This window comes from Populus nigra, chromosome 16 (assembly GCF_951802175.1).
Source record: "Populus nigra chromosome 16, ddPopNigr1.1, whole genome shotgun sequence".
Lineage (NCBI taxonomy): Eukaryota > Viridiplantae > Streptophyta > Magnoliopsida > Malpighiales > Salicaceae > Populus > Populus nigra.
This window is the reverse complement of record NC_084867.1, coordinates 12,279,844-12,297,249: the sequence shown is the minus strand read 5'-3', so window position 1 is coordinate 12,297,249 and position 17,406 is coordinate 12,279,844. Positions and strand designations below refer to the sequence as shown.

The following is a 17,406-nucleotide window of genomic DNA, read 5'->3' as shown; positions in this document are numbered from 1 at the left end:
AGTTCCTCATTTTCTTGATTTTTATTTTTTATTTTCAATTCATTTGTTAATTTGATTTTTTTCCGTATATTTACCTCATGTTCATCCTCTTATATTTTACTATTCACATCATTGTTTATAGTGACCTTTTCCTTCCTAGGTCCTTGATTTTTTTTCACTTAGTCATTTAACTTTGTTTCTTTTCAATTTCTTCATTCCAAACTTTGTCGATATAGTTTTATATGTTGGGATTTGTTTATATGTACATGTTATGGCATATTCAATGTTCATAAAATATTCTAATATTAAATTGAAGCTTGATTTGGTGAAATTGAATTTAAGGTTGTCAAATAAAAAATTAAAAGAATAAGGACCAAAATCAATTAAAAAAAAAGTTGTTTTCATCTTTCTAGGTCCATGAATTTTTACACTTTAGTCATTGAACTTTATTTCTTTTTAATGTTGTCTTTCCAAGTTATGTTGACATGGTTTTATGTGTTTCAGTTTACATGGTCTAGCATATTGATGTGTCATAAAATATGATGATATTAAATTGAAGCATGATTTGATGAAATTGAATTATGTTATTGTTAAATGAATTTTTTTAAAATAAAAAGGATTAAAATTAACCAAAATAGCTATTTAAAAAAAAAACACATGAAAAATTTCAATTTGGTCTTTCAAATTTTAAATTATATATTTGGTCCTTGTTGTTTAAGGTTTTAACATTTTAGACTAAAACTTTATTTTTTTTCATGTTTTTGTTTCTAATTGTTAAGAGGGAAAAAGAGTGAAGGAAAAGGGTGAGGAGAGAAGAGTTTGGTCAGCTATATTTAGGTTATATAAAAAAAAAACTAAACTTGGTGTAAATGGGTTCATCTTAAAGAGAGAATTTGATGAAGGTAGTTTTGTTATTTAAACATGTAGGAAAATTTTATTTTGATCTGATTTAATTTTGGGTTTTGAACTTATTATATAATATTTTAAGATTAAAAATAACTTTATTAAGGTTTCTACCATGTTTTCAACTTGCTTTTATGTAAAAATAAAAAAGTTACAAATGAGATTTTTTGGTCGAAGTACTAGAACCATGATCTTTGATGACTAGAAAATCCCTCCAATAATGACATATTGTTTATCAAGTCGAAGATTTGTAGTCTATTAAAAAACTAAACTAAACACGCTTAAGTTTTTTTTTAATTTTTGACTAGGTGCACAAGCTTGACTTGACATGCCCAACAATGCCTAATTTTTTTCCCCCTTAAATCTTCATTAGTTGTTTTTTAAAATATAAATTTTAATTAATATCCTCTCTCTCATCTTTTAACTTTTTTTTAGTTAAACTTTCTTTTTAAGTTATATGTAATATTTTAATTTGTTTCTATATTTGCATAATGTATTTATAAAAAAAAATATGTGTAAGTAGAAATCTTAGTGAACCACTAGGATAAATAAAAGAAAATGTACAAATTAGAAAGGACAATTGAAGTAAAATATTTGCATGTACATTTATATATTTTTTTACAAGGAAGATCGCTTCTCACTTAGTCTTTAATTAATATTAACAACACTTTATTTTATTTATTTTTTCATATGCTTTTCAAATTGTTTTATTAGGTGTAAACATCATCTTTTTGTTGTTCAATTTTTAAAAAAAAATATAATATGAAAAAACACATTCGTAATGTCGGCACTTTCTTCTCTAGAGTTAGAAATTAATTTGAAATCTTATTCATAGCATAATAAGTGGACACGGTCTAGTATTAAACTAAAAATTTGGGATATTTTAATTTATAGAAATGTTTTGAAAATTTAGATTATTTTGATTTTTATAAATGAGAAGAGTTATAGAAAACATGTTTACTAAAAAAATATTTTTATATTGTCAAGTTTCTATAAATTTTAGTTCTAAGAGATTTCATTAATGCATCATGACCCAACTATTATTCTTCTTCTTTTTTCGTCAATTCATAATCTAACTAATTGTACCAAATATAAATAAATGATATAATAACTTCAAATAACTACAAAAACTATCTTTATATATAGATAAACAATTATAAAATATAGTTAATAGTGAAGATAGAAACTACAAGTTTTCTTTCTTAATAACCTCACCTTTGATTTTCATATATAGTTGATGAAAATAATTAATCATCAATGCATTGTTACAAATAACAAGAATCAAAACATTCCATAATAATAAGATTTTAATAATTATTCTAATCACTTTATTTTCCATATTCATGTGAACTTTTATTTTAATCTAAAAGCCAATTTATTTATATCCTCTGGGGATATGGACAAGGAAATTAGATTTTAAGAACATGAAAATTCACGAGTAAAACATGGGATTAAAGACAAATGGCACATAATTGTTTTGGAAGAAGTAAATGGCACATAATTCACCTAACCAATTATCCATGATTCGATATTATCACCCTTAATCCTATACCACATGTTCATCAATATTTTACTTGCTAGTCACAAGTGCCATGCCTCTCAAAGGTGGCCATAGCCTATCCCCTACACGTTTGTCATGAAAACTGTACACGACCTAGCTAGCCCTAGGAGCTCCACGTTCAAAACTCATTTCCATAACCGTCCCGTCTTATTTCCCTCACTACTTCAATGCTATTGATTTTCATTGTCCTTTCAAGTTATCGAAGCAAAAAAAGAAAAAAACCCTTTAATTCCTGCTTATAAAAGCACCCAAGAAGCTTAAGATTTTGCCAACATCTTGAACTTAGAACCTGTCAGCTTCAACGGGCACCTCAGGTTCGTTTTCAGTCCTTTTACATGATTTTTTCGGTTCTTGAAGTAGTTGTTTTGAAGTGAATTTTTACCTTTTCTTTTAGAATGTAGATTTTCGTTCTTGGATTGTGAGAATGTTGATTCTTGCCTTATAGTGCAATTTATTATGTTTATCTAAGCGTGTGTATATATGTTGTTTTTATTGCTGTTCTTTTGTGCCGTATTTGTTTTTGTTCTAATACACGTACATTGCAATTATTACAACCAGAATAATCGTGGTTTTGTTAAATTAAACCTACAATGTATGGGATCAGTACTTCTGCTCGATGTTCATCAAAGCTTAAGCGAAGGAGAGTAGATGCGATTCGTGAATTTCCCAAAGTGTGCGGAATATTTCCAGTTGTGATGGACTCAAGAGATGGTGAAGATTATATTGTTGATCACGTACAGCCTCCACAAAATCCTGTTACTCAAGCTGCGAGAAGAAAGTACCCTCCTCCGAGGATATTGAAAGGATCTTCTGTCCAGCGAGATTTTCCTAGTGGTTTTGGGCGACGGGATTTGCATTCAGCTTCCAAAGTCTGTTTACCAAATGATGTTTCTGCTGCTAAGCCTGTGCAGAAAGCTTCTGTGGAAACTGCAGTGAAGAAATCCCATCCTCCAGGGATAGTTACAGACTTTTCAGCCAGGCAGGTTTGTTCTGCTGTGAAACAGAATCTGTTTTCTGTTTCTCATGACATTTCATCCCACGGTTGCGGTAAGCAAAACAGTTTCGTTTCCCAAGAAAATGCCTCAGAAAATAGTTATGCAGGAAATCAGAATTTAGGTTCTGTTTCCAAGAAAATCTTTGCACAAAACAAGAAGAAGTCTATTGTAGCAGATTTTAGGTCGATGAGGTCTGATGGTACTTTGGGCAACAACGAAACCGGTGGACATCGAGGATCAAGTGCTAGTTGCGATAAAGTGAAAGAAGTCTTGAGATTGTTTCATCTAACACTTGCGAAGCTTTCGAAAGAAAATTTAGCAAAGCCAAAAATGGAGAGAGATTATAATGTCCCTAGAAAGGCAGCAATACGTATTAAAGATCACCAAAAATGGATTGATACAAGCAAACGGGTGGGTCCGGTTCTTGGAGTTAACATTGGTGACAAGTTTCGATTTCAGGCTGAACTAAATGTAATCGGCCTTCATTGTCACTTTTATAATGGAATAGATTATATGAAAAAGAATGGGATCTCATTGGCCACTAGCATTGTCGTGTCTGAGCGTTATCCCAATAACATGGAATCGTGTGATGTCCTCATTTATTCCGGTCATGGTGGAAATCCAACAGTTCGAGGCAGGCAAGCAGTTAAAGATCAGAAGCTTCAACTGGGAAATCTTGCATTGAAGCACAGTATGGATCGTAAGACTCCTGTACGAGTCATTTACAAAGTAAAGCTTAAGAGTTCCAAAACATTTTCCTTAAAAGGTACTGGCTGGAGCAAAAATTTGAACCCGATATTCGTTTATGATGGCCTATACATAGTTGAAGAATTTTGGGAAGAAAGAGGAGAATTCGGTAAACTTGTCTTCAAATTCAAGTTGAAGAGAAATTTGGATCAACCTAAGTTGCCTCAAAGATTGGAGAGAAAACTCCTTTTATCGAGGTGATATATTTTGATGGATCATGATATTTCTGAAGAAAAGAGAAGATGCCACCATTTCGTGTTGCGAACATGTGATGAGATTTCAATGTTGCGACAAAATCCGATTTGAAATCAGAAACAGAAGCTGGCAGAATTATGATCTCTGACTTGAGGAATTCTGAGTATTGATGGAATCAATTATCTTAGATCTTATCTTAATATAAATATTTAGGTCCCTGAAGCTCTGGGTAGCAGTAATTCCATTCAAGTTTGAGAGCAAAAGTTGATGTCTGGTTATTAGTTTTCTGTATATCCACTCAAAATCCATAGTTTTCTTGTGTTCTTGTATTTTCTTTTCTGGGAATTTTCTAGCCAAGATATAGTTGTTGTCGCTCTAAACTTCTGAGTGTCTCTAAATAATGTAGATGATTGTTCTCCATTTATGTATGTGCAATATAACATTCGTCCTATGACAGTCCTGGAAATGCCAGGCATATATAGAATGTGATCGTTGCTGATTCGGTAGGAAGTTTAGTGATCCTGAACTACAGGTGAGTCGAAATGAAGATGAATGGGCCAATATCAAGCTGGAATGATTTACAGTTTCTCACTATCTGTGGTGGAAGCTAGTTTTAGAAGTCAGATCACCTATGTGCTCACTCCCTTTGCCGCCGCTGTTCATCTCTTTCGATCCTGATGCTTGCTAACTTCTGCGCTATGCCTATCTTCTGGTGATGCCTCCATGTTTTGGATTCACGAATTCTAACTTCTAGTGTGATTAGAAGGCATTCTAGGAATATGGTTCCTATCTATGCAGGTTAGACATGCTACTGTCCTTTAGTTGCTGATCTAGCATAGACAGTAGCTAATTTCTATATAATTAAATCTTTGATTTATACAAGTTGTTTCTTATGCTGCTAGCCTTTACTGTAAAAACTTTTAGTTCCCAGATTTTCCTAATTTAATTAGTAATTTGAATTGGTTCCTCAACTTTCAAGCATAGTTGCCAGCTTTAGGGCCGGCTCGGAAAAGAGCCCAGAGCCTGATCATTGAGTCGACCCGCGAATAACCAGATCAATCCAAGTCAACCAAACGTTACGAAGTCAATTTTCTTTTCTGATTTAACTTGAAATCTAATCCAGTCCGTTCTAAATTGTCGATTCTAGACTGGTAGTTGATGTAGCTGGAGCCTTAGTCATGGCTTAGTCAACCCGTTGAGCGGGACTGTATTTAGCTTTCAGGAATGGCAGATAGGGATGTGGACATGTACGGATGTCCAGTTCTGATAAGTCCAGACTTGGAGCAGAAAATGTCCAGCTGAACCATGACCCACTAATTAATTAGGTTGAAGAAAATCAAGTTAGATTATGGAGTCCAAAATATTCAGCTACCTGCACTCATTTATTTGCTCGACTTTGATTATTGGGACAGGTTGCGTTATGACAAATCTAATAACTCACTTAACCAATACATGTCCTTCTATGCTGGTGTCTGAGTGGTGACATTCAATCTGACATCTATATTTCTCCATGAGAACCGATTTCTAACCTAGAAGAGTGAGCACAGGTTGTTAGGACAACTTTCCTTATGGTTTCAGAACTTTTTTCCATTTCAGTCCTTCCCTAGAATAGCTTGTGAATTTCCAGGTTTTACAAGCTACCATCCATCTACTTTTGCCAAAACAAAATTTAAAAATCATGGAGGATTGCTTGTTGTTGTCCAGAAAAAGAAAAAATCCCTCGGCTTTTCTTGATATACTATCCCATGTCATACAGTGCTGGCTTGTTCTTGAAATCAATAGGAAAAGAACTGAAAGAAAAAAGAGGCCTTTCTGATCATGGCTATACATAGAAACAGGATTTGGGAAAGGATAATGAGTGGGCTCACATGTCGACAGACTCGACACAGGCAGAAACAGAATCCCAGCAGTTTGTTAATGTAGTTGTATTTCTTTTATAACTTATTAAATCTACTCGAGTCAATGTAGCCCGCGAGGTTTCCCATGCCACCTACCTAGGAGACATGAGTACTCTTTATTTTGTACATAAATGTTTGTGTCTTTAAGAGAAGGAGGGAGTAGTAGATGTGAGGGTATCATAATAGAAGATGATGAAGAATATGGAAGGGAAGATTTTTCTTTCTTTCTGACTGTTTTTATTACAGATCAGCTCCTATATGTTGCTAAGGAATGTTTGTTTCATTAAGTTAGTTAAATATTTTTCTCCAAATGAAAGTTCACAGATGATCATAATTAAGATGAGGCGAATTGATGAGTTAGTCTTATTTTTTTTTAAATAAACTAATTAAGTTTTAAAATTAACTTCTAATTAGAAAATTAAAGGACAGTGAGAGATTGCGGTCCAAAATTAATAATTAACAATCTTAGGGGACAAATTGGAAGGAATAACTAAATTAATAGACAGAAAGATAGTCTAGCTAGGGGGCTCATTAAGGAAATTATATGATTAGAGACCACATAATTAACAAAAGCTGAACATATAGTATAGGGATGATCAACAGGCAGTACTTCCTATTATTGCATTCCAAATCGAGGAAAAATTGAGAATAATTCAGAGAATAATAATCAACAGAAATCAAGTAAGAAAATGACTGGTTTTTCATATATATATTTGTAAGAGCAAAATAAACATAGTTATATCACTAAAAGCATATCCATATATGCAGTAAATGATAAAATATGGTGCAAACTCTCTCAAGCTATGCACCATATCAAGATAGCTTACACGCCATGCAGACACTACAAATACGCAGAGAGAAACATCACGCTTGGCCTAACAAAGACCTGCACGCATGGACTCCAAGCCAACTCCATCACCCATGGTTGGTTCTTCGTCGGGAGTCGGATGGTGAGTGTGTCCCATAGCCATTAAAGCCACGGCCACTTCCTCCACCCCTGCCACCACCAGCAGAATTACCGGACCCACTTCCAGCACCATACCCGCCACCATCAGCGCCAGCACTTCCAGACCCATAACCATACCCTGAGCCCGGCCTGCTTCCAGGACCAAACCCATACCCAAAACCTGAGCCCGGCCCGCTTCCTGGACCAAACCCATACCCAGAACCTCTACCACCGCCACTTCCTCCACCTATGCCACCACCAGCAGAATTACCGGACCCACTTCCAGCACCATACCCGCCACCTTGAGCGCCACCACTTCCAGACCCATAACCATACCCTGATCCGGACCCGCTTCCAGAACCAAACCCATACCCAAAACCTCTCCCGAACCCATTATGTGACCGGCCCGAGCCAGACCCGTAACCCCATCCTTCATTTGGACTAGAACCCCACCCCCAATTATAGTCCCAGTTAGGCCCATGTTCGGAACCAGTAGCTCCTGAATTGGAACCGGTTTCTCCATTCGGTCCTGTAGACATTTCAGGAGAGACGACCACCTTTCTGTCACCTGCAGCGCTCTTGGACGTACCACCAGTATTACGAGCAAAGGAACCTCCAGCAGTATTAAAGGAAAGGAGAAACAGCGTGAAATGAAATAAAGTGGGCAGCATTGTTTTTCTAGTGGCTATGCTTCTTCAAGTTGCGTGGGAAGAGGCAACGTGAGATCAAAGTCGGGTTATGAGACTTGTGATCACCCATGGAAGGACATTATGATATTTATATTGGGTATTGATGGAGATATGGGGTCCCTCGTGAATGTTTTTACCTTTTGAAAATGGTGCACATGTCGTTGTGTACGTGGTAGAATTTTACACTCCCATTTAAGCACTACTTCACGATATTGCACCACCGACTTCCAACTAAAATATTTCAGATTCATGGGGCTATAGCTTGTTCTTATCATGTAATAATTTCAATCGAGTTAGTGAATGGTTAAGGATGAAGTTTGGAAGAAAATTGTTGGCTTGGAAAGTAAAGGCAACGAAACTTTTCTTGACTTTTCTAGCTAAGTTCTTAGTACTGTTCTCATTGCACCATGCATTTTATTGTTTTAGATTCTATAAGGCCTATGGGATTTGATGAATGTAAATTAAATTCTAAGGAAAGACGTAGTTTTCTTCTTGACCACGTTTGGCCATGATTCTGCTGGCAAAAAGTTAAGAGAACATGGTTTTGTATAGTGCGTAATCCATTAATTATCATCATTCTTATATAGGTTAGACTTAGGGCAAATTTCAACGCGTGTAGATTGTCATTTTTTATTTTTCCCCTTTTTTTTATATTAGATTGAAATAATTCTTATATATTGATTATTATACTGGTATGATTCGTGTTTTAAAACTAAATCTATGTCTTTGATTGTCTTAAAATGTACTCGGTGTAGAGTTATGGATGCATGCAATTAGTGTTTTAATTGGTTTTTTTTATGGTGATCAAAATTAGAAAACCCAGCTTAGAAGTCTAGGTCAAGAGTTGAACGGAATCTATTTTATTAAAAAATTTAAATAATATTATTTTAAAAAATAATAATTGAACAAGTTAAATCATGTTGGTCAGGTTCAGAGTTTATCGTACCCCTGCCCTAACTCAATTTAATTATTGTGCAATTAAATGTGGTTATTAATTATAATGGTTTAGTTATTAGATTGTCAAAGAATCATTTTAATCTAAAATCTTAAACTATTAGATGAAATCATAAAATATGATTTATATTATTTTTTAACACATTATTTCAAGTGAATGTCTTTTAGGTTTGAAATTTATATAGACTCAAACTACCATGTGCTATTAATTAGTTTTAATTAGAAAATAGAATAAGAGTGGTGAGATTCGAACATGTAATTGCTTAGTCATAAAATTTTGATATTATATTAAAGAATCATCTCAACTTAAAAATTTAATTAAATTATTAAATTAATAGGATATCAAGAAATAATTTATATTATTTTATAACCTAAAGAAGCATTTTTTTTCATTTTTTTTTGTTTCTCTGGATACAAAAAATAGCTTATATAAAGATGAAAAGTAAGAAAAAGAAATGATAAATAAATAAAAACATAAGAAGTAATTTAGCCATTAAGCACGCACCATATATACACCTGCCTTTTACAGAAGCACAATAACATTAATTATAATTTATATGATAGAAAAAGATTTTATTTTTAAATTCTTTTTTAAAAATAAACACATAAACTACTAGCAATATTGTCAATTGAAAAACAAGTTTTCAAGGGGCTACACGCTCTTCACCCTACAAACATAGTTATTAAATTTAAATTGGTTCGGGTAATTAAAAAATCAGGATGAGCAAAAACAACACTGTAAAACCTAATTGACTTGCTTATTTGATTCGTGATTTGAGCGACCCGGTAAAACTCAATTGAGATCTATTTTTTTAATGTGTTTTTTTCTAGTCAGAAACCCCTCTTTTTTATATTTTTTTAGTTGGTTATTAACCATTTTCAAAGTTTACTATATAAATACTAGAAGAATGTTTTATTTTTTTCATGTAGGATTTGAAACAATTTAGTATATATACTCTATATTCACAAGAAAAAAGTTATATTTTTTCAATGCATGACAAATAATCTTTTTGATTTAAATACTTCAACTTAAAAGAATAACATACTAACATAGTATTTTTTTAATGTAAAATAAAATTTTTTTTGAAATAATCTTTTAAATTTCATTATTTATAGCATGTAAAGTTTATATTCACATAGATTATTTATTAATTTTTTTTTTAATTTTTGTAAATTAATTTAAAGTAATCTAAATTAATTTATGTAACTCAAAACCTAGCTTCTTAGTAAGATGAACCTCCAAATCTGATCTGATAACGATGCCTACTAGCATTAGCATGGATGTGGATCATGTGACCGAATCCCTGAGCTAGCTCGCTTTTCCTAGCCCATGATCGTGGTTGGCGGTTGGGCAGTTGCGCCAAAAGTCTCTCTTAGCTAGCTTTCTGCGCCCTAGTGGCCAAATCATAACTTTGACTTGCACATTTTTGTATTGGATTTCACCTTTTCTTTTCATGAAACGACCTGATCTTGACACGTGTGCCCTTAGCATTAAATACAAAAAACAAAATCTTAACCCAAACTATGTATATGAATTTGTTCGTATTACTGTATCAAATTTAAATTTAAGAAAGAATTGTGACAAGGATATTCTTCATATATAAATACGAATAGTTTGGTTAAGATTTAATTGAGAAGAAATTAAAACTCCACAAATAAGAAATAATCCAAAAAATAGTTTTGACAGTTAAAAAAAAATGAATGAATGAATATAATTTATGGTGGTATCCTAGGGCAGCGTATAAATAAAAACAACACAGCATGAAAATAATAATAAAAAAGAAAAAACAGAGTTGGTATCTAGTCATGGGCTTTGCCACTATCTACAATGAATGGATTATATTTTAAATGAAGGAGTATAGGTAAGTGGATAAAATAGGCCCAACTTAGGCCCACGTTACAACGCTCAATGATGTCTAACAGCTTGGCCCCAGAGCCCACTAAGATCAACAGCAGATTCCTTGATATTTTATTAGCCCAGACCGTGTGGGGTCATTTTCAGAACTTCACACGCATACATTTTGCTAGCCTAAGGCTCGTGCTGGAGATTGGAGTCGATCCCCTGTCAGTATGGACCAGATTTGACAACTTCAACTGATCACTTGAGTGTGTGAGCCCAGTCCACGTGCGATGGTTTAGTAAATTTGAGTCTATAACAGAAATACCAAGCTCAAGTCTTTAATAAGAGACAACTCACGAATCATGGAAAAAGTCGTAGGTCAGGACATGAGAAGAGGTCATTTGCGGCTAGCAACATGCCATTAATCGAAGGGAACATGGAAGACCTATGCGAAGGGAGCATTCTCCATCGTTGTGGGACTTGCCATCACTCGTCGTTGTATGTTTCTGGGTAGTTGAAAGTGTAACGCCTGATATGTTTCTGGGGCTATGATAAAATAGACCGGTAACGCCTGATATTTGTTTTAATTAATTATTTTTTTAATTAATTATTTTTTCAAAGTTTTGTATCTAAATTATTTTAAATAATTTTTAAATTAATATCTTTTTTATTTTGTTTAAAAATACTCCTTTAAATAACAATTATTTTTTTTATTATGCATTTAAAATTTGAAATAACTTTACTTTCTTAAGCAACATTGAATGATATTTTTTCCATTTTATATTATTCAATTACTTTAAATTATTTCTTGAATAAATAATTATTTTAATACATAGATTCAATACATATAACCAGATAAAATCTTTCAAAATTACATATTTTAATATAAAACCTCCATTATGTTTTATTTTTAGATATTATTAATTACTTTTTACTTAATAAAGTGTATTCATAAAATAAATTATTTGAATTTAATTTTTTAACTACAAAAATAGATTGAAAAGACATGCCAATATAATATTTTTTTTTAAATAAAGCTTAGTGCAGTTGCGGGTCACATAACTAGGAGGTAGCTAAAACAGGATGGCCAAAATCATCATCAGAATGGAAATTTTATTCTCATCCATAGCTTAGAAAGCTATGTAGGAAGGTGTCCTAAGATTTTCCAATTTCATCACTTGATGATTCAGAAGAAACAATCGAAATCACAACTCAACAGCAGCATCATGTAGACTTGTGTTGAATTCTTGAAAGGCAACTTCAACCTTGAATTCATGTTGCATCGATAGGAGCAACACGACACATTATCAAGATTAAGAATAATGACTCACAGAAAAGCAAGAAATACTACAATGAAATCAATTGGAGGACACACATAGCTCACTTGCAAAATCCACAAATCTGATGGTACGCAAGATTAGCAAATATTTTAAGCTAGAACTGTTAGTGTTATTGTTAGCCAAACAATGTAATTAATGCTTTCAGTTTCTAACAAAAGCCAACAGGAACAGATCACTACCAGATTCAGAAGCATACAATTTTTGGCATCACTGAACAATTAATGTCTCGGATCAAGTGTTGGATTATAATATTATTGCTTCATCATAATCAACAACAACATCTAATCACCAAATAATCAAAATCAAACAAATCAAATCCAGGGAAAACGGGGTTTACTCAGTGGTGGCGTTAATTAAATTGGTTCGATTCTGCCAGCTAGTTTCCTCAACTTTAAATCAGAAGAGGGAGCTGTAATTCATCACTGTAACCTCCGAAATTCCCACACCAGCAAAAGAAAACAAAAATAAAAACCATTTTTTTAAAAAATCAAAATAAAATTGAAAATTGAAAAAAAAAAACCAAAGAGATTACTCAGTGATGGCTGTAAATAAATTGGTTCGATTCGGCCAGCTAGTTTCCTCAACTTTAAATCAGAAGAGGGAGCTGAAAATCCTCCTTGTAATCTCACTTCAAAAAAGGAAAAAAAAATCACGAAATCAAAAGAGAAAGATCACTCAGTTCAGCGGGAATATCGACACGCAAAGTTTTTCTCCATAAATACAAAGAAAAACCCTGCATTCCGGTCTGTTGAGCTTGAATTTCGTGAGTCGTCATAGCAATCTTTCTCTTTTCTTCACCTATCTCTAGAAATACCAAATTTTGTTTAAGAAACGGCAAGTGTAACTTCGGAGAAAAAAGACTAGGGTTTTTAGAGTGAGCACTAGAAACGGGGAGTGAAGTAATGGTGTCTAGGTCTTTATAGGAGTTATTAGAATTAGGGTTTTTTGCGGCTGCCTCTAAATCTTTTGTGGGCTTTAGCCTTCTTTGAGGCCACGAGAGAATAATAGAGTATTTCGGAGGGCTTGGCTCAAATTAATATGAACTGATCGAGCTAGAAGTTTTAGCCCAAAACCCTTAGACAAGAAAAAAAAAATACATGATATCAATTTTATAATACTATAAATTATATACGCCCTTCTCGGAGAATTTTATAGTGATAATGGAATACTATTAATTAATTTTTAGAATTTATTTTAAAAAAAATAAATGAAAATTTTTATAGTGCTAATAATATACCATTAGTTATTATTTGTTGTTCGCTTTAAATGAAAATACAGCATAAAGAGTAGAGAAAATATAAAATTTATGAACTATAAAAAATAATAAAAATATTATCACTTATGATTTTTCTCTCTTAGTTATATTTTTAAAAAATTAAACCCATGGAGTAATTAATATGATGGAGCACCGCAAAACTAATATTTTCAATTATAAGCATTAGTTGTTTTAATAAAAATAAATTGTGGTGTTGATTAGATATATGAGTGGGTGGTGAATTTTCTCCTTTTATTTTTATGATAGATAAAGCAGTGACATTGTTTTGACTATATTTTTATTCAAAAACAATTGAATTTTATCTTTATGAACATATAGCAATAATCCGAATACATGACAGGAAATTTTATTTTTTTTTTGGGATTTGAAGTGAGTTTGAAGTTTTTCATTAATAATAAAAGGGTATTATCGTATAATTACAATATTATATTTTATAATTATTTCACAATACAAAAATAAATACTAAGTCCAGATTATAAATATGGAATTTAACCATAAATCATACACACAATCATATATAAGTAATTAAAAAGTAAAGTTAACAACAAATTTGTTTAAAAATCAATTAATTTTTAAATATATTTGATGAAAAGAAAAATTAACAACAACTTTGTTTTAAATAATTGGAAGAAAAAAACTCGAGTCAATCGAATTAACATATTAAAATAATAATTTAAATTATAATTTAAGATAATCTCATAAAAAATAAATTAAAAAACATTAGAAAGACGAATTCAATAAATATAATCTTAGCAAATATTTGAAGTTTTATTTTATTTTTTAGATTAATATTGTATTTTTAATATAAATTAAAGTCAATTTAGGAGTATGATTTTAGTTATTTTTTAAAGTGTTTTTCATTCTAAAATATATTAAAATAATATTTTTTATTTTTAAAAAATTATTTTTTATATCAGTAAATCAATTTAAAACATAAAAAAAATTAATTTTTTTAAAAACACGAATTAACCGGAAACGCTTTATTACTGTGATCTTCTACGTGGATGAATACCACCATTGCTATTATCCATTGCAATAGCGCTGATTCTCTACGAAATGACAAGCTGATTTGTATCTCAAAATTATTTGTCTGTTTTTAGCAAACTTCTATATTCAAATGTTTTCAGATTTAACTGTCAATTGCCATTGCCATAACAGTTCATGCTGCTAAGAATTGTCGCTCAGCAACGCGCGGTATATGTATAAGTTTGCTAAATGTTATTATGAACGTATGGCCCTCTCCTTTATCTTTTCTTCTTTAAAGAAGACATTTGTGAGGCCATTCCCATCTTCTCTCCTCAATTATTTCTCCCGTTCTCTTCTCTGCACTTGCTTTACCAAAGATCTAATTTGCAGATATAGGCACGTATTCCGCCAAACAACCAAATTCCTTCGGCCCTGGGTTTGGTTTCTCTTTTTTATTTTTCAGGGTATTGATACATGCATTAATCTTCTTTTTTTCTATCGTTTCATTTCCCAATCAACCATTGTTGGATAAGTGGCTTTGTTTTTTCTTATTTTGTTTTACAGCCTTGATTCAAGGGTTGTCAATGGCGGGTTATTTGAAATTTTGAAGAAATAAAGCAACCTGGTTCTTCTCTCAACAAAATCTTTTTCTGGGTTTTCCAGGTATGTTTCCTTCACTTGATTTTGGCGTTTTAAACCGTGCGTACCTTGATTTTTTGATGAAACTGAATAACCAATTTATTTGTCTGCATATTCTGTATCTAGGTTTTTTCTAGTTTTTTATCCAAGGTTTTTTTTGGTGGTTTTCAATAATATTTTCTTTGAAATTTTGTACCGACAGAGAACCATAATAACAAAAATCAATTAACTAGCAAAAAGATCCCTGTTTTTTTAGTGTTTTGAAGTGCGAAGGATGTGCCATGGCCATAGAGTTTATTTCAAACATGTAAACTTGCAAGTACTCCTTATGGCATTTCACCAAATGGACGGTGTGCAAAATTCAATCTAAAAATAGCGTGGCTATGATTAGCAGCAACTTTCCTCTTTCTCCTTGGCAGAATGGAAATACTGAGAGCTTCATACGGCGACGCATCATCTGATTCAGACTCTGATTCCTCTTCTCCACCAACAACGAAATCAGTCCCTCCTGTTTCAAACCCAAAAGCAGAGGCCATAGCTTTACCACCTCCTCCTCTCGCACTTCTCACTCCTCCTAATCCTCTCGGTAACCAACCAAATCTTTCATCATTGTTTTAGAATCAGTCCTCTTCTTATTTTGCTCACCAACTGTTTGATGTTTGTCAATGAAGGTGCATTGGATTCCATGCTAGATGGTCAGTCCAGTCGAATTAGAAGCTTCCCTCATGTTCAAGGCAACTATGCTTTGCACGTCTACATTCCAGGTTTCTTCTACATATGTCCCTTGTTAATTTTTTTAATTATACGAGTAGTAGAGAATTTTGTTCATTTAACTATGTGATTTCAGTTAATATACCACCTGCGTTGAAGAAGGAAGTGGTTCAGTTCTTGAACAGGATATCATTAGTTGTGCCTGGTCTTCATGTTGTTGATGCCGATGTTCCTCTTGATATTTTATGTAAAGATGATCACAAGCTTGAACAAGTTGCATTAGGTAGAGAGTTCCATATTAGCTTAGGAAGAACTGTGCCGATTCGAGTTCACCAGATTGATTCAGTCGTTGCTATGCTTCGGCAGAAGCTTCAGTTTCAAAAAGGGTCAGTTTTGATAAGCTTAAGCATAAGTTTTTGTTATGTGGTAATGCAAATTTTTTCCTTGAAACAATGTTTTGTCGAAGCAGATATTGGATTGACTTTAATAAGTGGGAAGTTTTTGTTAATGATGACAAGACACGCACCTTTCTTTCACTAGAAGTTTTAACTGGAGGATTAGCTGAGGTATGCTGCTTGACAAATTTTGTTGGTGTATTTGTTTCTTCACCTTACAAGTTTGTATAATTTTATGTAACAATGATTGGTTCTGTTTCAAATGGTTTAGATTACCAAGCAAATTCAGTCTGTTAATGATGTGTATAAGCTCCACAATCTTCCTGAATTTTATAAGGTGGGCGTAATTATTAAGTAATTCCCATGAACATCTGTTACTAAGTGTGATTGTATATATCTTACAAGACTCTTGTACTTTGTTGGATGTTGCAAATAGGATCCACGCCCTCATATATCGTTGGCTTGGGCATTGGGGGATGTTAGCGATGTCTTAAAGAGAGAAGTTGTAAACGAAATGAAGAGGTCAAGTGCTGGGGGATCAATATTGAAACGTGTATTTAGTTGTAAATTCAGCGGGATTGAGTGCAGAATTGGTAAGAAAACTTACAAAATTTCAAAATTTCTTGATGAAAAATAAGGCTTTTAAACCATGTAATATCCGTGTTTCGATTGAAGCTGTATCTTGTGTTGATCAATTAAGTGCATATCAAGAATTATCTGATCTCATATTGTTTGTTTATGTAATGAAGGATGATGAATGGAGAAAGCATCTTATTGAAAGTAATCCCATTATGTTACTTATGAAGTGAATTTTCGTCCAAAATCTTAATCATTGTTTTTCCCTTGTCTAAGCTCAATTACCTGAGTATAAGGAAAGATTCTTACGCCTCTTGGAATGGAGAATTTGTGAAGACTAAGAAACAGTTGTGTGAAAGAGAGAGAGAGAGAGCACAACAGTCCCTTATTCAGAAACACACAAGCAGACCTGCATATTTGTATATTATTCATGAAACTTGTCTTATACATTAGTTCTATGCTGCCTAGATACTTGGCCAACATTTTACTTGTCATATCAGAAAGACTCTTTTCCCATAAAATTTCGACGACACAGTGTAAGTTGTAAACTAAGTGATTTGGTATCCTGAATGCTCCATTCTACAGCCTGCCCCCTAGTTTGTCTGAAGCTTGTGCCATGATATTAACACGAAAGTAACTCTACAAGCTTGGCTTTGGCTTCTTATGCATTCATTCACTTTCAAATGACTCTGGGAGCCACGTCCATGACAAACTTCCTCAACTTCTCTGTAAGTGATCGAACTGACCTCGCCAAAATGGACATTGCTGCACACAAGACTGTCGTGGACATTGCTGA

General features: G+C 32.9%; 3 protein-coding genes and 5 non-coding genes across 9 annotated transcripts; 2 read left to right on the top strand and 6 right to left on the bottom strand.

The window, feature by feature from the left end:
* Nucleotides 1-3,033: 3,033 nt before the first annotated feature.
* LOC133675360 (histone-lysine N-methyltransferase, H3 lysine-9 specific SUVH5-like) lies at nt 3,034-4,386 on the top strand. The gene has a single exon (XM_062096713.1). The coding sequence runs from the start codon at nt 3,034-3,036 to the stop codon at nt 4,384-4,386; it is 1,353 nt and encodes a 450-aa protein (XP_061952697.1).
* Nucleotides 4,387-6,960: 2,574 nt separating this feature from the next.
* On the bottom strand, nt 6,961-7,959 carry LOC133675594 (glycine-rich cell wall structural protein 2-like). The gene has a single exon (XM_062097020.1). It carries the CDS (start codon nt 7,893-7,895, stop codon nt 7,194-7,196), a length of 702 nt encoding a protein of 233 aa, XP_061953004.1. The 5' UTR covers nt 7,896-7,959; the 3' UTR covers nt 6,961-7,193.
* Nucleotides 7,960-11,799: 3,840 nt separating this feature from the next.
* LOC133676376 (small nucleolar RNA snoR31/Z110/Z27) lies at nt 11,800-11,893 on the bottom strand. Its single transcript, XR_009835588.1, has one exon. It is a non-coding gene; the product is annotated as a small nucleolar RNA snoR31/Z110/Z27 (small nucleolar RNA).
* Nucleotides 11,894-12,225: 332 nt separating this feature from the next.
* On the bottom strand, nt 12,226-12,319 carry LOC133676380 (small nucleolar RNA snoR31). Its single transcript, XR_009835591.1, has one exon. It is a non-coding gene; the product is annotated as a small nucleolar RNA snoR31 (small nucleolar RNA).
* Nucleotides 12,320-12,380: 61 nt separating this feature from the next.
* On the bottom strand, nt 12,381-12,480 carry LOC133676371 (small nucleolar RNA R30/Z108). Its single transcript, XR_009835584.1, has one exon. It is a non-coding gene; the product is annotated as a small nucleolar RNA R30/Z108 (small nucleolar RNA).
* A 95-nt stretch (nt 12,481-12,575) lies between these two features.
* LOC133676387 (small nucleolar RNA R30/Z108) lies at nt 12,576-12,675 on the bottom strand. Its single transcript, XR_009835598.1, has one exon. It is a non-coding gene; the product is annotated as a small nucleolar RNA R30/Z108 (small nucleolar RNA).
* Nucleotides 12,676-12,716: 41 nt separating this feature from the next.
* On the bottom strand, nt 12,717-12,829 carry LOC133676377 (small nucleolar RNA Z107/R87). Its single transcript, XR_009835589.1, has one exon. It is a non-coding gene; the product is annotated as a small nucleolar RNA Z107/R87 (small nucleolar RNA).
* A 1,640-nt stretch (nt 12,830-14,469) lies between these two features.
* LOC133675854 (uncharacterized) lies at nt 14,470-16,818 on the top strand. 2 transcript variants are annotated; one of them, XM_062097375.1, is made up of 9 exons: nt 14,470-14,596; nt 14,680-14,753; nt 14,854-14,952; nt 15,348-15,514; nt 15,600-15,692; nt 15,776-16,025; nt 16,109-16,205; nt 16,306-16,371; nt 16,471-16,818. In XM_062097375.1, the coding sequence occupies exons 4-9, from the start codon at nt 15,349-15,351 to the stop codon at nt 16,669-16,671; spliced, it is 873 nt and encodes a 290-aa protein (XP_061953359.1). In that variant the 5' UTR covers nt 14,470-14,596; nt 14,680-14,753; nt 14,854-14,952; nt 15,348; the 3' UTR covers nt 16,672-16,818. The 2 variants fall into 2 exon arrangements, with proteins under 2 accessions (XP_061953359.1, XP_061953360.1); XM_062097376.1 differs by having other exon boundaries at nt 14,534-14,552.
* The last annotated feature ends 588 nt before the right edge of the window (nt 16,819-17,406 follow it).